Here is a 25,527-nt window from a genome sequence, read left to right on the forward strand (position 1 = left end):
TGCCACTTGCTGGGATGGCTTTGATGGCCAGGCCTCTGCATTTCTTATCTGTAAGCTTTCTTGTCACTGGACTCAGTTTAGCAGGGATTCAAGTATCTTTGATGTGGGTGACCGCAAAGCTGTTGTGTGTGCTCTGCTTTATTGAAAAGCTAACTCTGGAGTGGGTTATGGCTCTCCCTCCTCTAGACCCAAGCATCCTTGTTTAACCTCCAATTGTCCTCTGTCAGGCGGGCCACTAGACTTTGTGACAGGGATAGGAGAGCAAAGCAAAACAACAAAAATTAGATGAGTGGTTTCATTTAACTGTGGAAAGCTTTTGCTAAGACATAAACCTTTGCTCAAGACTTGTAAGAACTTTCAGTACCTCAAGAGTTGTACATTTATTGGGTATGGTTAAAAAAACTTATAACATCTGTAACAAAAAAAAGTTAACTTAAAACTTGTAACATAGGGGGGCTGGAGAGATGGCTCAGTGGTTAAGAGCGCCGACTGCTCTTCCAGAGGTCCTGAGTTCAAATCCCAGCAACCACATGGTGGCTCACAACCATCTGTAATGGGATCTGATCCCCTCTTCTGGTGTGTCTGAAGACAGCTACGGACAGTGTACTCATATATAATAAATAAATACTTTTAAAAAAAACACTTGTAACATAGGAGGTTGATAGCTAAAAATCTATGCATAGGTAACCTTAAAGGAACCATGTGGTGTGATGGCTTGTCGCCATCTTAGCCGCTGTCCCCCGTCAGGATGGAAGCAGGCACACGGCTGGCAGCCACCTGATAGCATTGGTGAGAATGGATGCCATGTGACTTCACTACCATCTTAGTTAAAGGTTACTACATGGTGTACACAAACCAAACAGGCAACCATAGTCTCCAAGATATTTTGAAATAAGATGAATCTTGTATTATTCTCATCCTGAAAACAATCATTAAAAAAAAAAGGTTTATAAAAGAATTCGAAAACAATGTTTGTTTAATAAGGTATTAAAACCATACCTCCAGGCATTCATATACAAGAATGTACCTCACGTTGACAGGCAAACGTTGTAATGTAAGAGTCCCCCATGTGGTATTTGTTTTAAAGACATGAAGGGACCGGGAACCATGAAGAGCAGCTGAGGCTTGGCAGCATGGCAGGGTTGGAGTTTCTAAGAGAGCCCACTTGCAATGGCGGACCTCAGCAGTTTTGAACATGCCAATGCCCTATGAGGGCCAAAGAAGCACCAGCTGAAATGAAACAGAACCAGCTGGAGCCTAGAAGACTGGCTGTGTGTGCTGTCCAGGGTGGGGCCAGCAAGGGGACCCAGCCCTTTGGGGGATTGTGAATGAACGACTCCAGACACTGAACATTGAATTGTTTGCACTGTTGGAGTTTGGTTTTGCTTTGCTCCATTGTGGCTGTGCCATTTCCTCCCTCCTGCAGTAAAAAGGAGTACTTAATTAATTAATTTTTTTTTAATATTCTCAGAGTCTACAGTAGAGAGATTTTTTTTTAACGTTTTTTAAAAGGGAAATTTTGGAGTTTGAAAACTTTAAAAACTTGGGTATTTTCTTTAAATATTTAGATTTATAAGGCTATGGGACATGTTAAGTTTATAAAATGATTTATATTATGATGTCTTTATTAATATGCTCTTTGGAAATTTTTTTGTGTTTGGGAATTTTGGGAGTTTCTCTAATATAACAGCCCTAGCTGACCTGGAGCTCACACTCACACAAATATGCCTGCTTTTGCCCTCCAAGTGCTGGAATTAAAGGTGTTCATCACCGCTTATTAATAAATAAATAAATAAATAAATAAATAAATAAATAAATAAATAAATAAATAAATACATGGCTAACGAATTAGAGCTGCAGCACCAAACACCAAACACGAGAACCTGGAATATTCCTATCATGTGGTACAGAAAGAAACTAAGCAATTCGGCAAAGAGCCCTTAGAATATCTGTTTTACCCAGGCTGAGAGACTGACTGAGGAAGGAAGTCCAGCCTCAGGCTTTGCCCACTTTGTTACGCATTAGCCATTTAGATGAGAATCCTATAGGAAACTGTGATATTCTGCAATGGCGTACTGTAGACGGGCTAGGAACGTTCCCGGTCTCCCGACCGATTGCGTTTAATGACTCCAAGTTTAATTCTGATACTAAAAGAACGTCAATTTAACAATTATTTTTTAAAGGTACTAACTTATTGTAAACTGTTAAATATGAAAAGTCATTCAAATTTAATAGTTGGCCACCTTATTAAATTACCAAATTCTTGGGGCTGGGGAGATGGCTCAGTGGTTAAGAGCACTGACTGCTCTTCCAGAGGTCCTGAGTTCAGTTCCCAGCCACCACATGGTGGCTCACAACCATTTGTAATGGGATCTGACGCCCTCTTCTAGCCTGCAGACATACCCATAGGCAGAACACTGTACACATGATAGATAGATAGATAGATAGATAGATAGATAGATAGATAGATAGATAAATGTTTTTAAAAAGTAATCAAATTCTTTAATGTGTTCAGAGTTATACTTGTAGTTGTCTGATGTAATTTGTTTGTAGAAATAAGCTTGATTTAGCTTCCTGTATAAATTTTCAAGTTTAAGCCTAAAGCAAGTAACTAAAAACAAGTTTACTTCAAATCATGTATGCTCAATAGATGGCCCTCGAAACTTTTCAGAGATCTGCTGAATATGACATTTGAAATGTTTAACGGGAAAAATGTTCTGCGATAGAAATGCCAGTTGCTAGCAGCTGCCCTAAGGTCCCCAAAGAAGACAGATGGGGCGTGGGCCAGGATTGTAGTGATGTTAACCACTGGGAAAACCTGCCCCATGCCTCACCTGCTGCCAGGGCCCTGGGCTCTGCACAAACTGTGAATGCCGTTGGACTGACTATGTCTTAAGTCAAGGGAGGCCAATTTCCTCAAGTTCCTCATTCACCAGAAAATCTCTCAGACCTTCTGGTCTGGAAGCTGAGGATCTATGCTGTCCTGTGCAACAGCCCATTGTGCAATGCTGTCCTGTCTAACAGCTGAAGACCTTTGACCTCTGACCCTCCCTCAACCCCCACAAATCGATCAAGACCATCAGAGCCTACTAGGGTAATCATCCCGATAGCTGGTAAGTCTCTGACATTTTAATCAATACAGAGACCATCTGGATGACTCTTCCTGCTATAAAATGATGGCTAACTGTAGGGAGAATTTTGGTTTCTTTAAAAACACAGAAACGTTATGTATGTATGTTTCAGGTAGGGAAAAGAACCCAATAAAGTAGCTAAAAGTCTGGCAACATCTAACTGTACTTTTGTTATCCTGGTAGCAGCAGCAACCAGATTCTTCACAAAGGGGCAGCCACCTTGTTAATTTATTTACTATGCAAAAGCTGGACCTTGCTCTTTCTAGAGCTACTAGGCTTCCTGCTTGGTAAAAGCAGACAAGCTAGCCAGGCTAGCGGGCTTCATATTAAAGGATGAACAGGTTTCAGAGATAATCTTTTTATCATTCCTTTATTCAAACAAACTTGCTTTGCGATGACTACCCTCAGTAGTAAGTACTCATGTCTCTGTCAAATGATTTAGAAAAAAAAGGACTTGAGGTCTCTGTGAATTACAAGAGTCTAAGACAGCAACTTCTATGGATGTAAAAACTTTGTAAGTTCTGAAGGCAATCAGTTAAGACATATGGGAAAGGAGAAAATTCTTAAGAAATGTTTCAGATCTCTTCCTCTCCTTTGCTACTGTTAGACTAGGATTTCAGAAGTTCAGAGTTCTAGCCTCGGTCAGTGGGATTCTGAGGAAGTGGTAAAACACTGACTACTATTGCCTGTCACAGGCTCAAGGGTCCTTCGGTTGTCTTCTAAGTGTAGACTTAAAGGTGCTTCTCATTGGCTAAAAATAATCTCTGTTCAATCTATATATCCAGCCCTCAGGACAGAGAAACAAATGTTCATGCTTTTCAACCCAAACCCATAGCTTTAGCTGTGACTCAGAGGCATGTATCTACTCCTGCTGTTTACAGGCATTTGCTGGCTGCTTTTTTTAACGATGTGGATTTCAGTACAGATTAATAACAATGATAATAGTACTACATCTAAGATTTTTTATCTCTTTTTGTAAACTAAAATAATTTGTGTAACTTCGGGGAGTTGTGGGAGTCGTTAAGACTTGAATCTACCTCTCACTCATCAAACAGACTCTAGATAAGTACAGCCTGGTTGCCTCTTTCTGAGGATGGGAATATCCCGCCCCCTCCCACCCCTCCGCAACTCCCTCCACCCCCACCCCCATCACCATCTTGGGACTCCTCTCCTCCCCTAACCACAAGGACCAGGGTCCTGAAAGCTACAAAATTAAGATTTTCTTTCCCTTTAAGTTCCTTAACTTTAACTTCTATCCCTCGTCTATATCTGGTTCAGCAGATTTCCACTTTGCTGATAAATACCACCTAAGAATCAACTGTGGACAAACTGTTCCAAATGACTTCAAGCCCTGGGCTTGCTGAAAGCTGAGGTGAACCAGTCCAGCTCCTTTTCTCTTCAGCTGGGTCAGTTAACAGGACGCTTCTGACGAACGTTCCATTGCCGGAATCTCCTTCCTGCCTATGACTAACATTTAAGGGTGGGAGAGCCCAGTGAGATGCCTTGCTTTGTTAAGAACATGTGTTGGAAGAGGGCACTTGGACTTCCCCTTTCTCCAGTACCAGACACAACGTGAGCAATGATGTGCTGTCTCAGCACAGACTCCAACTTAACTGTGGGCCAAAGCAAATATTTTCTTGGGTTTAAGATTTATTATCTTTTTAAATTGCATCTCGGGCTGTGTGTACATGGGTGTTGGTACCCTCGGAGCGCAGGTTCTCCTAAGGTGGAGTTACAGACAGTTGTGAGCCGTCTGACATAGATGCTGGGGACCCAGCTTGGGTCTTCTGCTGGACCAGTGCACACTTCTAACCACTGAGTCTCCTCTCCAACCCCAGACTTTTCTGCTTGTAAACTGGATTTCTCCATGTATTTGCAGTAATAATAAAATGAAGTAAAATGTCCCGTATGTCATTTTAAATGAACTAGTTTTCAGTACCTGTTTCCAAAGCGGGGGGGAGATTTGGGCTTTAAAATCTCCCCAGTCACCTTAGTCAAATGGGAAGTTGCTTTTAATAATGAGGAGGAAGTGTACTGATGACCTCCACCACCTACTCAGAGCTTTTATCCCAGCGATGACGAACAGCAATTAGCAAGGCCTGATTTCTATCTAGACTAAGCTAGGACTGTGTACACAGCCGCCTGTCCTGGGGTTAAGAATTGGGAAGTGGGGTCTTCTAAATGCTAACAGCACAGATTGACCTAAATTAACCTCGGTTTACCATTCAAACCTTCCCCTGAAGCTCTAAGTTACCTAAGACCTATACAAGTCCCACAACAGTGTTACCTCTGCTGGCTGCAGTGGCGGTCTAGGTGGGAGACAAGCTTGGGGGCTCCCTCCTGGGCACCTCCCCAGAAGCTCCCCTTCCACCTGTGCTGGTTTTTAAACTTACTCAGCTCCATCTCATCTACAACAGGAAAAGAGTAAAATGCCTGTGCCGGGTCCCAAGTTTACTCTGCATTGTGTAAACAGTGGTCTGTCAAACCCTGCCCTGTCCCAGGAGAATCCATTCTCAAGTAATTTTTTTGACACTCTCTTGAGGAGGGAGGATGACTCTGTACCAGTGTGGACATATCCACTACCACTCGCACAGCACAGACTGAGGTAAACACTTAAAACTACAGTGACAATGACCCCTCCCAACCTGTGAGCTGACCGCCTAGTATGTACGTCAAGAAACCAACTGGCAGAACTTGCCACTTCCCCAGAGGCTTCAGCTGGCTTAGTCCAGCTTTTGATACAGTCTACCAGAACTGCCATCTACCCACCATTCTATTCTCCCATTTGGACCTGCCCATCCACTCATCCGACTGTTCATTCATCGACCTGGTCCTGCCCTTTTGCCTGTACAGCTCCACTAGCCTCTGTAGCTCAGCTCTGACCCTGAAGCCTAACACGGTATCTCGCCTCTTGCATTTCTATCAGCTCCCCGCTCATAGGCCTTCATAAACCTATGAATGCCCTTGCAGTAGTCTTTTAGTCCTTTTAGTCACTCTATATCCTACTCACATACACACATAGATAGATGATAGACAGATAGGTAGGTAGGTAGATAGATAGATAGCATATAGATAGATGATAGATAGATAAATAGATAGGCAGATGGATAGATGACAGATAATAGATGATATACAGATAGATAGACAGGTGGTATATAGACAGATGATAGATAAATAGGCAGATGGATAGATGACTGTTAGATAGATAGATAGATAGATAGATAGATAGATAGATAGATAGACAGACAGACAGACAGATAGAGGTAGAGAGATAGAAGATGGATGGATGGATGGATGGACGGACAGATGGACGGGTGGGCGGGCAGGCAGGCAGGCAGGCAGATAGATTTATTGTGTGATGTGAAATGTGTGACCTAAAAGTCAATGATGAACTTAAGATGCTAATAAAGGAACCCACGTTTGCTCTGGCTGGGGCAGCCTAAGAAAGCAGGAGTTACCTGGTAAATTACTGCCATTGGAATCACTGTAGCTTAGGAATTTACTGGCCTCCAATAATCCCCAACACTGTGGAAAGCCACTGTTGCAGGCTACTGAACTATGATTATGCCATCTTGTTAAAGCATTCTTAGGAAAGATACTTTAATTGCTAAAATTAACTTCTTCCCTATGCCCACTTACAGGCTGACACATTCCTTATAGATGAAGATTTTCCCTGTTTGAAATCCCTTTTAGCAGACTTCCTCTTCTCCTACCTAGACTACAAGATATACACTTTGCTGAAATTCTGCCTCTCTGTCTCTCTCTGTCTGTCTCTCTGTCTGCCCCATCCTCACCGCCCACACATTGTCGGTATCCTTACTACACATATGCAGACATGTCCCAGCTCCTGCCATCAAGACCTGCTTAGACTCCATCTGGACTTGGGTAAATGCCTACCTGACATAGACATCTCTACAGATACCTAACTTTGACACAAACCCTGGCTGCAACAGTAGGACTCTACACTCTCTAGCTCCTATGTCTGGAGCATGAGAAGAAAACCAGGGGAGAATGAAAAGATTTAGAGGGTGAAATAAAAGATCAGAACTAAATATCAGATTTCCTAGACTTGTTAATCTGAGCAATCTTGAAGCTTCATCCCCCTCCACCAGGCAACATGAATCCTGCCTCCTTCAACCTTCAGCCCAGCCCAAGGTAGGGAGACTCTCTCACTTCCTGTGTATCTCTGTCCAGCCGATCCCTCCTTCAGGTAGGCCTCCCCATCAATATTTTTTCCAAATCCAGCCCCTCTGTGACGTCAAGCTCAAGGTCACTTGCATCAGAGAACTTTATTAACCAAACCATTTCTTTAACATTTATCTCTTTCATTGCTAAAGGAAGTGATATTAAAACCCCCCAAAATACAGGTCTAGGGAGATGATTCGATTGGTGGAATGCTTGCTGAGCAAAGCACAAGAACAAGACTTCCATTCCTAGCATCCACACGAACGACTGGGCATAATGGCGTGCTCCTGTTACCTCAGTACTGGGGAGGCAGAGACGGGCTTGCAAGTCAAACTAGCTTAGTCTGCAAGCCCCAGGTCCCAGTGAGAGAGCCTAGGAGATGCAAATCCCTGAGACAGAATAGCAGAGACACCGCAAGTATGAGGACACTGGAGGTATAGCCAGGACAGAAAGTAACTTCTGTTTCTAAATTAAAATAATAACAGAGAGGTTTAAAGCTGGGCATGGTGACTCATGTGGATGACTCCCAGGATTTAAGAGAGAGGAAGAGAACAGAGGTCAAGGCTAACCTGGGCAATAATACAAGATACTGTTCCCAAAAAGATTGGGTGAGGATGGAACAAGAAATAAGTTTGCATGCACAGCAGTTCTGTTCCTTGACCCTCCTCTTATGACTGTGGGTCTCAGACACAAAGAACGCTGTACAGGAAGAAGTGCAGAGTTCCAGCAGGAAGTTCTGGCAAGTCAGACAGGGAAGAGGAAAGAGGAAAGACATGGAGCTCTGCTGCAGGAAAGGAAGCAGCCTCTAAACTAGCAAAGTTCTGGTGGGCTTTTCTGATCAATTCCAAGCCCTACAGTCTTAAGAGGCAGACCATAATAGTAGAGAGATTAGACATCCACAGAGGAACATCTAAGGATCCCATGTCTGCTGAGGGAAGAGCAAACATCACTGTAAATAGTGCAGTTGCTAGATTGGCAGTCTTAGTACCGAACTTGTCTGTCTGTCTGTCTGTCTGTCTGTCTGTCTATCCATACATCCATACATCCATAACCTATCTATCTATCTATCTATCTATCTATCTATCTATCTATCTATCTATCCATCCAGAACTTATCTATCTATCCATCCATCCATTCAGAACTATCTATCTATCTATCTATCTATCTATCTATCTATCTATCTATCCATCCATCCAGAACTTATCTATCTATCCATCCAGAACTTATCTATCTATCCATCCATCCATTCAGAACTATCTATCTATCTATCTATCTATCTATCTATCTATCTATCTATCTATCCATCCAGAACTTATCTACCTATCTACCTACCTACCTATCCATCCAGAACTTATCTATCTATCTATCTATCTATCTATCTATCTATCTATCTATCTATCTATCTATCTATCATGTGTCTGTCTATCTATTTTGATATGGAGTCTTTATCCTGTCTCAGTCTTCCAGGTGACTGGGACTACACATGCGCACCACTGTGCCTGGCTACCAGTTTGCTATGTGCATAAATCCATTTTTTTTTCTCACTAAATTTATTAACAGAACTTTTTGGCAAGAACACACCTATCATTTCTATTAGTGTTGAGAAAGCAACATGTCTACTCCTCAGAAAAACTTGAAGGAAGGATTAGGAACTTCATGAAGTAACACGTAGATTCTAGTATATCGCCCACAGGCTTCTGTGGCACTGGAGTCATGCCCCACACTTGAGCAGTGCTTTAGGGCCCACCTTGAGCTGTGTACCATCTTTGCTTTATTATCACAGTACCTCTCCTTCTCTCCTGAATGTCCTGTGATCTGCTGGTCTCTTGTCTAAAATTTCAGGCATAATTGCATGGTTACAAGACAAACCAGAACCCTGTTTCCCTAGATCCTAGGCAGCTCCGTTGTACACACTATTCATGTGAAGAGGATTTTATGGGCACATCACAAAGTTGGCCATAGAATCATTGTCCCTTCTTCAGGGATGTATCTGGAACTCAGGAGCTCAAGAAACGTAGTCAACTGGGCAGCTTTGATGTGGACATACTCAGCACTGGGGCCCACAATGGAGTCATCTTTCTCTGAAGTGCTATCTGCAGAAAAGAATCCTTACCTGAGAGTTCATTAGGCGAATGGTAGTTTTTGAGCCCACATCCTGTTGGAAGTTGTCGGTAGGGGCCCCATTAAACCTCAGAACTGCATCATGATTATCTGTAAACCACAGGAAATGGAAAATGGGAGTGAGTGCTGGCAACATGCAGGAAATAGGAAAGTAGAGGAGAGATCAAAATACATGATGCCCAGGGGCTATTAACATGTGAGTGCGGTACCCAGTTGAAGCTCACGAAGATGATTATGGGTCTGCTGGCCACTACAAGAGATATGATGTCCATTAATTGTGAAACCCATTCACTGTCATTAGTATATACAGACACAACAGAAAAATGGACAGGGCTAACAAGCTACTTATAGCAGAATCCTTTCTCAGTTATCAAAGGAACAAAACACACATTCACTAGGTATCTCCAGTAGAACATATTTCTAGCCCTGCCAGATTATGTCAGTCTTGTATCATATGTCCAACGTAGTCAATGCACTTTGAAACATGTACAATGTTTAACACATAGAAGGGATTCAATATGTCACTAAAGACAGCCCTGAAGTATCTGTTCCATTCAGGAACCCGGGGCTCATAGGAGGTCACAAATCTGGTGTGGCAGAAACGGGACAGGTCATAGTACCACTTAAATTCCCAACTGTGAGGGGCTTTTTGTTTGTTTTAAGTAAGTACTTTGTTAGAAATAACATACTTTATTAACTGCTATGAGAGTTTGTGTATGCTTGGCCCAGGGAGCAACACTATTAGGAAATAAGGCCTTGCTAGAGTAGGTGTGGCCTTGTTGGAGTATTTGTGTCACTGTGCCATAGCTTTAAGACAGTCTTTCTAGCTGCCTGGAAGCCAGTCTTCTGTTTGCCATCAGAACAAGATGTAGAACTCTCTGCTCCTCCTGTACCATGCCTGCCTGGATGCTATCACACTTCTGCCTTGATGATAATGGACTGAACCTCTGAACCTGTCAGCCAGCCCCAATTAAATATTGTCCTTTATAAGAGTTGCCTTGGTCATGGTGTCTGTTCACAGCAGTGAAACCCTAAGTAAGACAACTCCGGTCAAGGTCAGACCTAACATTTCAAAAACACATAACTACTTCCTAGTCCCTATGGTTGTTGTTTTGTTGTTGTTGTTGTTTTGTTTTGTTTTTTGTTTTGTTTTTTTAAGCAAAATTAGCAAGATTTGCACACGTTTCTGAACCCTAACACTGACCAATCTGATGGAGGTGAGACATGATGGTATCATCCCAACCCCAAATTTCTGAGATTCTGTGAGAGCTCACTCCACCCCTACTTGCTCAAACAAGATTGGGGTTCACTAGCAACATCTGCTGCCAGGGGCCAGCCCTGACATTGGTGTTCTTTCTCCTGTTGGTTGTTCTTCTCGGTGGAGGGTAAGACTTCGTCTTACGAGATATTTGGGGTTGCTATATAATAATAAGTTTACTTATCTAAGTCTAAGTTACTGTGTTATTGTAGCTGATTTACTTATCTATGTCTAAGTCACTATGCTCTGCTACTGTAACTGACCCGCCTTCTGTGTCCCTCTGAGGCCAGAAACTGGAGTCTCTGGCATTTAGCACCTCATTCTAAAACAGCTGGAGATCAAGTAGAGGATTAATTGCTGGAGCCTTTTCCCTTTTGTCCCTATGTCCTTGTCAGGCTAGGGGGAAGTTTGGAACAATAAACTTCTATTGAACCAAGAGAAGTGAATAGCGCTTGCAGAAGGAAAAACTTCTACATAGGCATATATGCATAATCATATATAATTTCACACACAGATTCAATAAATGCGCATTTATACATTTCCACTCAAATTCAGGTAGGCCCAGCTTACATGCATTCTCACAATTACATTCTTACACACACACATGCATACATTCTCACAATTACATTCTTGTACATGCATACATTCTTACAATTTCACAGACATCCATACTTACATATTCATATGGGGCAAAAGATCAAGCATCGGTGCAGAAAGAATTCACTCATTCTGGATGAAAGATGAGCTCCAATCTTTATTACATAGAGAAAGAAATCGCTTCTACACTTTTAATGCTAAGTGAATTAAACCCAAGTTTGTAAGAGAAAAGGTTTGTTCCTTTTAATAAGACTAAGCCTGCCTTACTATTGAGAAATGGCCTGTTCTGTCCCATGGTAAGGAGAAACCTGCCTGCTCCTTCTGCTCTCTCCAGCTTCTTCTTTTTTCCTCTTTTCCTCTGCATTCTGCACATTGCTCTCTTATGTTACCTATAGTCTCTAAGTTATTCCTCTCTGCATTTCTTCTCAGCCCAGATCTTTTTAGCTCAGTTCTCCTTAGCTCAAACCCGACTCTTCAGCTCAGTCCCTCTCCAGCTCAGTCCTTCTGTGTCTGTCCTTCTGTTCAGTCCTTCTGTGTCTGTCCTTCTGTGTGTCTTCTCTTTGTCCTCAGCACTTAAACATCTTTCAGAATACATGATCGCGTGCTACAAAATTCATCACACGTTCATATGAAAGATCAAAGCATCAATTGAAATAGAAGTTTACAACTGAGGATGTTTACCTGACTATCCATCAGGAGTAATTATCTGGCTAAACATTCATCACCAGCGTCAGCTCTACAGGTTCACTGAAGGTCTAAAACCATAGTTGTTAGTGAAGTTTTGTATAGACAAACCCAGTCAATATCTTATCCTCTGTCCTTGCACCTGTAATAAATTGTTTGTTCTCTACTTATGGCTCTTGATAATTGTTTTTACAACTTCTTGGAATGTGTTCTGAGTGGGAGAAAGTCTGGTTACTATCTAAGAGCAATTAACTGGTGACACCTGGGAGACTGGCAGAGCTGTCACTGCAGTTTTAACTATCAGAAAGAGACTTTATAGCAGTCCCACTATAAAAGAACTTAATAATCATTGATATAATTTTAGGAATTCTTATAGGATCATCATTGAGACTAAAGAAGTCATCTATTTGTCTGTATAGCATCACTACGAGATAGTACAACTTCGTAAGTCTGCAGAGATCTGCTCCAAAGGGGTGTGGTATTACTCAATGATGGTTATATATGTCTAATAATAACAACAGGAAAAGCATTTTAATAGCAGATTCATTTTGGATTCTTTTCCAAAATGAATCCCTACAGCCTTGCTTAATAAGGGTGAACCAGTCGCAGATTATATAATAATCCGAGGCTGGCCATCTCAGGGTGATCACCTGCTAGTTATTAGCTTGTCCTGTTATGGCTCCTGACAATCTGCATCAGATTAGAGACCATCTACTGTCCATATGGTTTGCTTAGGGTTGTTTAATAACCACACAGATAGGATGGGAAGAACAGAAGGCATTTAGCTCCAAATAAAATGACCCGTAAAGGGGCGTGCTGCAGAATTACGCCACAAAAGTCTTCCTCTTTATTTCAATTCATAAATACTACTCTAAACTGTAGGAATTCAGATACCTTATTCACAGAAACTACAGTGCAGAATTCCTGGACAGTGTGCCTTTGGAATGGTTTGGAAACAACACAAGATGAGCCTATCCAAATCTTATCAGCTTCCACACAGTACTCTGCAGAGAGGGCATCGGGTCCACCCTTACACAATGCAGACCTGCAATAGGTTTCTCAGAATTAGCATGGGCTTCAAAACCACAGGCAAAACATGTGTCTGTCAGAAACTGCACGTAGGCAACATTCCCAGTCTTGGATCCCAGGAGCAATGAAAGTGCTGGGTACAAGGCTGAGTTTGAGGTAATCAGAACAGCACCCAGGGCTTCATGGAGCTCTTTAACCCCTCAGGCATATCCAGCAGGAGGGGTGGAGACTCTGAGCTCAGGAAGGTCATTGACACCAGCTGTGAAGGAGAGGAACGTAGCATCTGGGGAGAGAGAGAGAGAGAGAGAGAGAGAGAGAGAGAGAGAGAGAGAGAGAGAGAGAGAGAGAGAGAGAGATTGTCCACTCCCATCTGCTTCACCCCCTGATCTCTCAGAACTGAACAGAAAGAAGAGAGAGCAAAACCAAAGTTGGAAAGTTCTACCTAACAGGAGCTGAGACTTCTGATCCCAGAAAACCACAGCAAAAGGTCATTCAGTGTGGGAGCACTAAGAGAAAGTAAGCCTAGTCTTCCCTCCTCTTTTTCAGGAGCAAGCCAGTGCTCCCATGAGCCTGTTACAGACAAGCCAGAAGCCACTCACATAGTCCAAAACTTGAACTCCCAGGTACCAGAGGTAGGTGGGAAGTGGGGAGAGGGGCTTGGAGGAAAAATGGGGACTCCCCAATACAGAAAGTTTTGGGCAAGTCCTTGATGTTGCACATTTTAAAAAACAATCATTTCTCCATGCAGAAAAATACTGATCGAAGACTATGTTATGCCGGCCACAGTTCTAGGCACCAGAGACGATGATGTGAGGCAAAAAAGACAAGGTCCCTCCCCATGACGACATTGTGTTTTACTGCACGGAGAAAGAAGGTAGACATAGGAATTCATGCATAATTGAAAAATATGATTAGTTATCAGGAGAGACACTCAAGAACTTTCCTTTTGATAGTCTGACAGTTCAGAGCCAAGACCCACAGCCAGGGGAGTCCCTCCTAACCAGAGAGCACAAAAAGTACACGGTGAAAATTAGGCAGAGAACTGGCCAGGGTAGTGACTGCTCAACCTTCCTAACAACGCGACCTTTTAATACAGTTCCTCTTGTTGTGGGGACTCCCAGTCATACAATTATTTCCATTGCTACTGCTTAACTGTGAGTTCACTACCGTTATCTATACTGTTATATAACATAAATATCTATGTTTTACGATGGTCTTTGGAGACCCCTGTGAAAGGCTGCTCAACCCAAAGGGGTCTCAACCCACAGGTTTAGAACCACTGTACAACGGAAGGAGAAATGAGGAGAAGGAAAAAAGATGCACTTGGTCAGGTCGGTACGGATCAGCACAGAACTGTGGAGACCAGAGCATGAAGTCTGGATTGATTAAAAACAAACAAACAAAGGCCAAAATCCAAAGCCTCTATGTAGTCTGCCACCTGTCAGCCTGACTCCTGGTGATATCTTGGGCTTAACTCCTCCCCTTTCTCCACCCAATGGGCCCCACATCCTCTCCACGCATCCTCCATTCCTTGCTTTTGCCTCAGAATGTTGTTTTCTTTTCCTGTGGGGAAGAAGGAACTGACTCAGCCAAATTTACTCGGAGGCCATTATCATTCCGAGACACAAGAGAACACCAGCGTTTCTTTGAGTCGTGGAGTCACCTTCAACCTCTTCTCTGCCTACACCCAGTTATGCAATTCCCTTGGGCCTCCACAGTTAGTTCCTGGGGACTTGGAGGGGCCCAGGGCAGCAGGTGCTGCCCAGGACAAAGTCAGTCAGCACCAGCTTGTGGGGGGAGGGGCACATAGCTGAGGAGCTAGGAAGAGTGTATTGCTCCTAGGGGAGAACGAGTTAGTTTCCTTTAAGGGTGTAGCCCCTAGTGGGTAAACCAAGCTGCTGCGAATGGCCCCACATCCATGAGTACGTGAGATTCAGGGAGTTGTTAAAATAAAAAGAACACAAAAAATTGCGAGGAGCCAGAGGCGGATCTGGGGCAAGCAGCGTGCGTGCGTGCGTGCGTGCGTGCGTGCGTGCGTGCGTGCGTGCGTGCGTGCGAGCGTGCGAGCGAATATGCTCAAAACAGATTGTATGACTGTATGAAATTCTCAAAGAATGAAGGAAAATATTAGTTTTGGAACTGAGGGACTGGAGAGATGACTCGGCAGTTAAGAACACTGGTCACTCCCCCAAAAGCCCCAGATTCAATTCCCGGCGCCCACAAGGTAGTTCACAACTATATGTAACTCCAGTTCCAGGGCTCTGATACCTTCCGTCTAGCCTCCATGGGCACTGCGCATGCTCATAGTACATAGACATCATACATGCAGGCAAAACTCCCATATAGAAAAATGAAATTTAAAATGAGGAAAGCCGCTATGCTGAGCACACAGGGAGTGTACCATGTATCATTCTTATTGGTGATAGTATGATAAAAATATGCTATACTTTGAAATAAAACCCTCGACTTATCTACATAGTTACACACGAAAGCATACCATTAATTTTTAAAGGCCCTAATTATTATGGAGTCACCATAGTCTAATTTGGGAGACTATTATGGATGTCTTGTTATAGATAGAAAAACAACCACCAAGGTTCTGCCCAAGTGGGCTTTACAGCCCAATTCATGAATGAACTCAAACTCTAAAAAAAAAAAAATTTTTTTTAATTAGAAAATACATAAAAGGGGCTGGAGAGATGGCTCAGCGATTAAGAGCACTGACTGCTCTTCCAGAGGTCCTGAGTTCAATTCCCAGCAACCACATGGTGGCTCACAACCATCTGTAATGAGATCTGATACCCTCTTCTGGTGTCTGAAGACAGCTACAGTGTACTCACATACATAAAATAAATAAATGAATCTTTAAAAAAAAAGGAGAATATCTTGCGGTTTAGAGATTCACCTTATGTCCTTGGGCACTTCCCAGTACTCCCCCCGCCCTAAGCTTCAGTTCCTGCTTCAATTCCTGCTTCAGAGCTTTAAATGCTGTACATTCCTCTCAATAAACAGACCTTAACAAGGACACTGCTTGGTCTCGCTCCTCTTTCTCGCCCGTTCTCCTGCAGGGATGGGTCCTCCTCGACCCCCACAAATAACTGGGTCCCCGCTGGCTGGGGCAAATTTGAACACAATTTTAGCCAGGAAAGAGCTAGAGGTCATCTAATATGGACCGTCCTAAACACAATTTTAGAAGGAAAGAGCTAGAGGTCATCTAATATGGACCGTCCTAAACACCACTGTTCTCTTGCAGATGCAGAGAAGGAAGGAAGGAAGGAAGGAAGGAAGGAAGGAAGGAAGGAAGGAAGGAAAAAAGAAAGAAAGAAAACTAATTCTATGACGCATGACAGAAGTCAATCGAATTTAGTTTCTAGAAAGGAAAATGATTAAAAAAAAATAGTCCCAAGAAACCAAAAGGATAAAAACCAAAGCTGGGTTGGGACTGGCCATTTTTGTGAGCCTCATTGAGTCACCACTGACACCGGGAGACAGAAAATGTGATCTCACCTCCTTCTGTACTAGAGAATTCAGTGCGGGTCTGCATTCCTTCTTTGAAAGCTTATGCCTGGTTTCAGGCCACTCTCCCTGGCAGACTATTAGGAAATTAAAAGCAGTGTGTGACCTCACCCTCCCCAGGACCCCAGCCTGACAGGGAGGCTTTCTCCATAGCCAGAGTTCTCTCAAAATAACAAAAAGAAGTGGCTTCACACAAGTCAGTCAGCTCTCGGCTGCAAGTTTGCCAATATGACCAGACTCTGGCTCTTTATTAGATGCTAGGGATTTTAAGAATAGCAAACTGGTGTCTTTAGACATGGGGCCTCTTACAGTTACAGAGCACTCTGAGGAGCAGGCACACTGTTAGGAAAAAACACACAGACAGACAGACAGACTTCCAAACTCCTAACTCCCCTGAGTGGCTTTGCAGGCAACTTTTAGGATTCATGAAACACCTGGAGTTAGCCTAAAGCCCCAGGTTAAGAACTGCAGCTCAAGTGCCTTTAAAAGCACATGGGGCAAAAGTTCTTACTGATCAAACCTGAGTTCGATCTACTAAATCTACATTAAGGTGACGGGAGAGAACCAACTCAACAGAGTTGTCTTCTGACCTCTATACGAATACCTTGCACATATATGCATGCACACACAAACACATGCACACCTCACATACATGCAAATATACACATACACGCACACACGCGTGCGCACACACTCCAAATACTGCTGAATTAATATTTTTTTAAAAGAAAAACTGAGAATTAGCCAGGTGAGACTTAAAGGAATTCACATGTATCAGAACCGGGATGAGGGAGGCAGCTCAGGGGCAAATTGCAAGCTTGAGAACAGGAAGCTGAACTCTCAGAACCCACCTGAAACCGCACGTGGTATCTTGCGTCCGTAATTCCAGGACTCCTACAGGAGATGGGAGGCAGGGACCAGAGAGTCCCCAGGAGCCTATAGGCCAGCTAGGCTGGTGTACCCAGTAATGACAAACGACAAAGAGACCCTGCCTGAATACAAGGTGAAGGTGATGGCCAGTGCCCAAGGTTGAGCTCTGGGACATGTGGGTGACCATTTTCCACAGGGTTAGAAACAAACAGAAGCTTAGACCCTGAAAATAAGTCAGGTTCTATGACTCAAGTATTTTCAAATGCCACAGTGGTCTTCTCTCTCTCTCTCTCTCTCTCTCTCTCTCTCTCTCTCTCTCTCTCTCTCTCTCTCTCAAATGAAATACTCCATAGAATACCAGTATTCCAAACAGATAGAAAGATATTCTACCCCTGGGCAGCAGTGGCACATGACTTTTGTCCCAGCACTTTGGAGGCAGAGACCGGTGGATCTCTGAGTTTGAAGCTAGCCTGGTCTACAGAGCAAGTTCCCGGACAGCCAGGGAGGGCTGCGCATAGAAACCGTGTCTAGAAAAAAGAAGACAAAACAAAAGAGAAAGAAGGGAGGGAGGAAGGCAGGCAGGGAGGGAGTGGGGGGGGGGGAGAGGAAAGCTATTCTAATGGAAAAAGATTAAGTAAACCTTCAAGGGTTACCATGGAACAGGAAGGTTGTAAGAACTAGAGGCAATGAAGGTCTGGGACCACACAGTGGCTTCCGGATGACAGAATCACTGAACCCGTAAGGGCACAGTAACTGTTGTTTGTCACCCAAGACCTAGGTAATCTAAACGACCTCAACTCAGTGTGTGTGTGGGGGAGGGGGGAGTGGAGAGGTGAAGAGCCATTAACACCTGATGGAACCTGGGTGAATTTAGGGCTGTGGGACCTGGTAGGTTGACCATCTCACAGTGGAATACTGTGCACACACATCCGTGTGCACGCACACACATTCGTGTGCACACAGGCAACATTAGTCTGGCACAGTAGATTATTTAAAAAAAAAAAAGACATGAAGTTGGAAAGGTGGACAAATCTAGGGATGAGGATGCAGTAGGTTGCAAACCGTTAATTTATACTACATACATGTTAATTTATACTACATACATGTTAATATATACTACATACCTGTTAATATATACTACATACATGTTAATTTATACTACATACATGTTAATTTATACTACATACATGTTAATATATACTACATACCTGTGTGAAACTCTCAAAGAATCACTTCTTAAAATTATATTAAAAGAAAAAACTCTTAAATAAATTTTAATTTTATTTATTTATAATTTATTTATTAAATTTTAATTTAAATTTAAATTAAAAATATTAAATTTAATATTTAATAATTTTAAATATTATTATATTAAAATAATATAAAATATTATATTATTTTAATATAATAAGTGTTATATTAAAAGAAAAAAACACTTAAGCCTCAGTCCCGTCCTGTTAGACATCCTGTGGGGTTGGGGGCAGTGGCATTTTTCACTCTAAGAAAGTCTGCCAGTCTGTTAAGCTATGCTTAGCTTCTTGTTCTAGGGCCTTGAACTTCCCCAGTCAGTCCTAGGACCATCAGCCTCTCAGGGAACAGCTCTGATCTACTGTACTAGTTGGTTTTGTGTGTCAAGTTGACTCAAGCTAGAGTCATGAGAGGAAGGAGGAAATGTCTCCACGAGATCCAGCCGCAAGGCATTTATAATTTTAAGACTATTTCAGTGATCAAGGGGGGAGGGCCCAGCCCATTGTGGGTGGGGCCACTCCTGGGTTGATAGTCCTGGGTTCTATAACACAGCAGGCTGAGTAAGCCAGTACGCAGCACCCCTCCATGCCCTCTGCATCAACTCTTGCCTCTAGGCTCCAGACCTGTTTGTGTCCCCGTCTTAACTTTCTTTTGGTGGTGAACAATGTAAAAGCGTTAAGCCAAGTAAACCCTTCCCTCTCCAACTTTCTTATTTGGAGATGGAATTTGTTGCAGCAAAAGAAACCCTCACAAGCACACATACCAATCTCTCGACCAAGCTGGGAGTTTTTCAGAGATCCTGCAGAAGAGACGACGGCACACCTTTGCCAAGGCCCAACCTTGGTTCTAAAGTTCTCCTTGGGCAGGTAACCCTCCCACTCAGTGGTGTTGAAGGGAAAATCTGTGGCCTCTATCATAGACACGTTCACATGGTCTCGAAGGTGGCAACGCAGTGCTTCTACGCTGAACTTGACTCCTGGCCCCGGTCCCTTGTAGGATACTTTATATTTGTTCATGTTCAGATAGTTTCTCCAGATCTTCAGCAGCCTGGGGTTAAGTTTTGAGTATGTGGAGTCCTTGTCCCACACCTGGAAGGAAGGCTGTGGTTTGACCTTGGCTGTGACCCTGTGGTAACTGAGGATTGGAATGTCTTCCTTAGGGTCTTGCTTGCTGTTTGAGAACACAACCTGGGAAGCAGACCCCATGGCCACTTTCTCCTGGCTCTTGGGCATCTGGAATTCCTTGGCTTGCAGTGTAAGGGCCTCATAGTCGCTCCCTTTCTTCCAAACACAGATGACTGCGAACAGGAGAAAGACCAGGATGAAGAGGCTGAACTTTTTCTTCAAGTTGGTATGAATCATAATGAATGGTCCAGACAGGAGAGCCACTGTGCAGAGCAGGAACCACGCCTATAGAAACAAAAGACAAAAAGAACACAGAGCAAAGGGTAGAAAGATGACGAAGAGTATGTCCAAAGTGTCGGGCAGGGGGGTGATGGACCAAGCAACGAATAGAGCATAAGGTCTATCATAAACAGGCTTGAAGTCCAACCCTGACAGCCTCCCATCAACTATGTAGACTTGAGCAAGCCAGAGGTGGGGAAACAAGCCTTAGGTTGGACTTTGAATGTAGGGAGCATTCGTCTGAACATCTCACCAAGCCATGAACATTTATGCATCTTTCTACCCTTGGTCTGTGTGCACCATGATTCTTAGATTCTGATGCTCTCTCTGCTCTCGCTCACTCAAGTATGTTAGACTGAAGCCTCTCACATCAGATCACTCTATAGCCCTCACATCAGATCACTCTATAGCCCATGCTCTCTATGGAACAAAGACATGTAGGCTTGCAGACAACTGTGAAAAGGGAACAGGCTGACTGGTCTATACGCCAAGCCCAGAGTCTCTTAAATCCTACATCAGTTAAAAGTGCCAGAGAAATCCTGTACTCCAGATCTGTGAGGGCTATGATCCAGGACTTCTAGACCAAAGGTCAGCCCCACAGTCCCCCATTCAGTGTACTAGAGTTGCTAGATCATTTTATGACAGAAGATAAGATCTTGGTAAGATAGCTAGGATGGCCCCTTCATATCTGGGCCCTTCATATCTTGGCTTTCTCACAGTCCACTGATGACTAAGTGAAAGAGGGAAACACTCCGTACTCAAACAAGGTCTGTATCCTTTGGAAAACATTAAATTCTTTCCTCTCCCAAGTTTACTCACCGGGATGAGTCAAAGCAATTGCGCCCCTGGGACTTTGCTTGTCCTGTGACTCTGAAGTCCTTTCCTACCCAGCTCGTTCCTGAGGATGTTTGAGATACATTAGTGGGAGTTCCAGACTGGAAGTTCATGAATCCTGGGGTCCTGATTCTATTCTTGCTGACCTTGAACAAGTGAAAATGCCTGCCCCTGAGCATCGACAGAACAGTCATCTCCACCCATCTCATCTATGCGGAGCTGGGAATGTTAAATAAAAGGGTGTGCTGACTGACTGGAACGGAGTAAAAGCAAAGGCCGGGAGAGAAGAACAGCCCCTTGAGAAGAGGGCCATGTCGGGAGTGAAGTGGGTGACTGAAAATGGAACGGATGGCATTGTGGAAGCGATGAGGCACGCAGAGATGGGCCAGAATTCGGATCTGACATCATGAAGTGGGAGGTGGGGGGCTCGTTACGCCACTGGAGACCAAATGAATTAAATTTCCCCAGACAAGCCAGCATCACTGACCACGTGACCGTATGGCAGCTCAAGAGGAACAAACGAGGGGGGAGATGGCACTTAGGGAACTCTATTACTTAGGCATTTTACCGGCAACGTCTCAGCAAACACAAACACCACAAAGTAAAATTTCACGACTCTGAGTTGGAGCGGGGAGACTGGAGGCTGAGCAAATCCTCAATGTCGCTGGCTCACCATGTTGCCAACATGGAACCAGGATTCCAACCCAGGTTAGTGCGCACCGTGGTTTAGAGCGGTGGTTCTCAACCTGTGTGTCTCAACCCCTCTGGGACCATGTTGTATCAGATATCCTGACCATTGGATGTTTACATTTACTAACAGTAACAGAGTCACAGTTATGAATTAGCAATGGAATAATATTATAGTTGGGGGTCACCACAACATGAGGAACAGTATTAAAGGGTCACAGCATTGGGAAGGTTGAAAAAGACAGTGGTTTATAGTCTTTGCACCGAAGGACAGAAGTTTTTAATTGGGATCAGTAAACAGTTTAAGTGTTGACCTTCAGAACTCAGAAATCAGAGCGCCCAGAGATGAAACTCCCAGGCAGAGCAAAGTGTCCTCCATCAGCCATCATTGGTGGGCACCATTTACCAGGGGCTCTTAAGTGTTATAATATCCAGTATGGTGCTTTGAAATAGCCAGGGAGGCTCCCATGAGCTCCATGGCAGGTTGGAGAAATACATGCAATTCTGAACTTGTGTGAGTGACGTGGAGTGACGAGCTGGGATGTGACTCAGAACTCTAAGGAGAGGAGATGGCAGCAAAGACCCCTCCTCATTGTTACGAGAATGGTGCCTCAGAGAAGGCTGCCACTGCCTTTCCTGGGATGATTAGGAAAAAGCAGTTTTCACAGATGACCTCACTGACAGTCTCAGAGCCCTCAGTTGGCCTGGGTCCTCATGTCTGTGGCAGCCATTCTTGGTTGCCAACTTGACTACATCTGGAATTAAGTACAATCCAGACATGGAGGGCACACCTGTGATCTTCTTCTATGATCTTCCCTCTATGATATTGGAGCCTGCTTCTGAGGGATTCCAACATATAGAGAAGACCAGCCTTGTGGGACTGAGCGATTACTAGGTTCTTGGATTTCCATTCACAGCTGGCCATTGTTGGGTTAGTTAGATTGCAGCCTGTAAGGCATTGCAATAAATTCCCTTTTTATTCATATATGGAAGAGATTCATTCCAATAAGATACGGAAAAGATTTATTCCATAAGTTCCGTGACTCTAGGGAACCCCGAATAATACAACAGCATTAACATACTCATCTGGAACCTTCCATCAGTGCTTGTGTGTCGTCGCCCCCCCCCCCCAATACTGCCGTCACCTAAGGCCAGCTGGGGTTTCTAGTCACAGCCGCTCAGAGCGAAGCGGCCCATTCCCACCTGTCTAGCTCTTTGATCAAGACAGACACCAAAGAAGGCCTTACCTAATACTCACCTCAGCAAAAGAGAAGTGACCTGTGAATTTCCCTCTCACCAGACTATTTTGAAAGCTTCCATGCTTTGTAGCTGATGTATTCTCTGCCCTTGACTTTTACCACGGTCCCTGCTCATTAGTGACCAGGTGTTTACAAAGCTTGGGTTTTGTGCCTGCCCTTACGCCAAAGGAAAAGGCTTCCTTATACCCCTTCTGTATAATAAAAAATTGGCCCCAGAACCGAACCCGGTCAGGCTCAGTAAGGGACTATGAAGCTGAAGAAACTGTATCAGTGAATGTAATGCCTGGGGGAGACTTCTAGAAAAAGAATACTGAATCATATACATTACCACCCACAGAGACCAAGCCAACACTAGACAGGCACTAAAGAGAGCCTCTGTAAATAAGGAGTTCTGCCTCGCTACTCCCTGAAACATGTTTAATGTCACATGTAATGTGACATGTCAAAGGCATATAAACCGTATGAGCTTTATAAAGCCTTATAAAAGGCTACCAACTGTAGAACAATTCAGACTTTCTATCTGCAGCTGACAGAGATGGGCAAGCCTGCTCTCCACACCTTCTTGGCCCTCACTAAACAAGCATTTAGAAAACTAGGAAAGGAAAGCCGAGAGAAAGCAGAGAGGCTGTGGTGAGGCAGTGAAGAGCCGAGAGTTTCTTACCTGCTTCTGGCTAATCCCTCTGGGGCTGCAGGCCCTCCAGATCCTCAGGAGCCAGCACTGTTCTCCATGAGAAAGAGGTTACTTCACTAGGTCTGGAGGCCAAGGCTCATTTTTCTCAGGATGATCAAAAACCATCTGAAATACAAATAAAGGAGAAGGTCAGACTGATTTTTCTAGCAGGGTGGCGTTAAACATTAACAGGAAGGATAGGCGCTTTTGTAAGTGTGAGCACATCCCAGGAAGAAGTAAAGGCCAAACACACATGAAATAGTCAAGATCTATGAACAATCCAGACAGCCTAGAGAAAGATTCATGCCAGATAAGAATATTCTAGAAAGAGGAGGTGGGCATTACAAAACCACCTGGGAAGGAACACGTGATTAATCTCTCCTAAAGAATAAATAGTCCACCCAAAAAATCCTCCAGATATATTTTTAAAATGCATTTATTTGTATAAAATATTTAATGATATGGGGAAGTTTGAGTCATGTATCTTTAACATGGGTTACAGAACTGCAAAAACTACTTAAACCCAGAAAAAAAGTCCTTCGAAAAGAAAAAGTACTAGGAGAAAAATGGCACCTGAGGGACAATGAACGATGTCTAAACTAGACATGAATTACTCTTTAAGATAAAAAAACGAGGGGTTGGGGATTTAGTTCAGTGGTAGAGCGCTTGCCTAGCAAGCGCAAGGCCCTGGGTTCGGTCCCCAGCTCCGAAAAAAAAAAGAAAAGGAAAAAAAGATAAGAAAGGAATAACCATGGGATATACCTCAGTGGTAGAGTATCTACATGGTAAGGGCATAGCTCTGGGCTTGATCCCCAGACCAGCAAAAAAATAAAAGCCAAGCTTTATGTAGTTAGCATAGCATATATAATATTTTTAAAGGCAAAACAATTCACTCATATTTATTCTTTCCAGTTTTGATGCTACATAAAAAAAAATAGCAAAGGGAAAGCTAAATGAAATTTTCATTGCAAGAAAATTTAAATGTCTGTTCAGTGGAGACCATAATAAGATAAAAAGGGAAACAGAGTCAATGTATAAGGCAAGGTTAATATAGAGGCTGGAGAGGTACTCAGCACTTGCACCTGTGGGTGCTAGGACCCGATCTATGATTCCATTCCCAGGGGATCTGACACCCTCTTTTGGCCTCTGTGGGTACTGCACACACATAATACACACACACACACACACACACACACACACACGCCAAATGTCACACACATACCACACAAATGTCCCACAATTCCAGTCATCTCTCCCTACTCTCTCACCCTGCCTCTCTCACTCCTCCACCAGCCCCATCCCCCACCTGATCCTCCTATCCCCATACTCCCCTGCCCATGGTCTATTAGAAAATAGAAATCTATTCTATTTCCCTTCCCAGGGAGATCCATGTGTCCCCCTTGAGCCTTAAGGTTGATCTTAAGGGAGACCTCCAAGGAGCACCTAGAACATTAAAATAACAGCTTATAGTCTAGAGAGTGCACATCAGTCTTCAAAACAGTCTTCTGCATTGCCAGGAAGATCACAATAAAATTGTCAGATAACTAAAGGAGAAGTTCAAACTTTTGCCCCTTCTAGAAACTACTCAAGCCCCAGGATCATGTGACTACTAACCAAACTGCCAAAAATCTAGGGCTGATAAGCAATTGACAAGGAGGAGATATCCATTTCAGTCTCCTGTCGTGTAAAGTGAGGTCCTTCTTTCTATAATTGTGGGGACTGAACAAGGATTACTGAGGAGAGAACGTGGGTGCTATACAGCAATAATATGTACAGAAAACAGGCTTTCATTTCAAACCTATTTACAATGGTGAAAACCTACTGGCTTAACTTCCAAATGCCCCTGGAAGTTACATCCACTTGAATGAATAACATGAATAATACTGTGGATCATACGAATACATACATACATACGAACTTTTGTTGCTATAGAGAAGAAAACATTTAAATATTTTAATGGAAACATAAATTGTGTTATCTGTACATATGTGACTGCAAGTACAAGCCAAACACATTCAAGTGTCATGCCTGGAAA

The 25,527-nt window shown here is 43.4% G+C and overlaps 1 protein-coding gene across 10 annotated transcripts in view; it reads right to left on the bottom strand.

Annotated features, from left to right (window-relative positions):
* The window catches only part of St6gal1 (ST6 beta-galactoside alpha-2,6-sialyltransferase 1), a 126,631-nt gene that overhangs the window by 18,742 nt on the left and 82,362 nt on the right, over positions 1-25,527 (bottom strand). For 5 of the 10 annotated variants that reach the window (XM_039087995.2, XM_039087993.2, XM_039087996.2 and 2 more), the window contains 3 exons: positions 23,484-23,618; positions 19,403-20,048; positions 9,430-9,527 (listed from right to left, as the gene is read on the bottom strand). In XM_039087995.2, coding sequence (XP_038943923.1) covers positions 9,430-9,527; positions 19,403-20,000 — 696 coding nt within the window. In that variant the 5' untranslated portion in view covers positions 20,001-20,048; positions 23,484-23,618. Of the gene's footprint in view, positions 1-9,429; positions 9,528-19,402; positions 20,049-20,861; positions 20,941-23,483; positions 23,619-25,527 lie in introns of those variants that run through there. The other 5 variants (XM_063270296.1, XM_006248501.3, XM_063270295.1 and 2 more) reach the window with 2 other exon arrangements.

This window comes from Rattus norvegicus, chromosome 11 (assembly GCF_036323735.1).
Source record: "Rattus norvegicus strain BN/NHsdMcwi chromosome 11, GRCr8, whole genome shotgun sequence".
Classification (NCBI taxonomy): domain Eukaryota; kingdom Metazoa; phylum Chordata; class Mammalia; order Rodentia; family Muridae; genus Rattus; species Rattus norvegicus.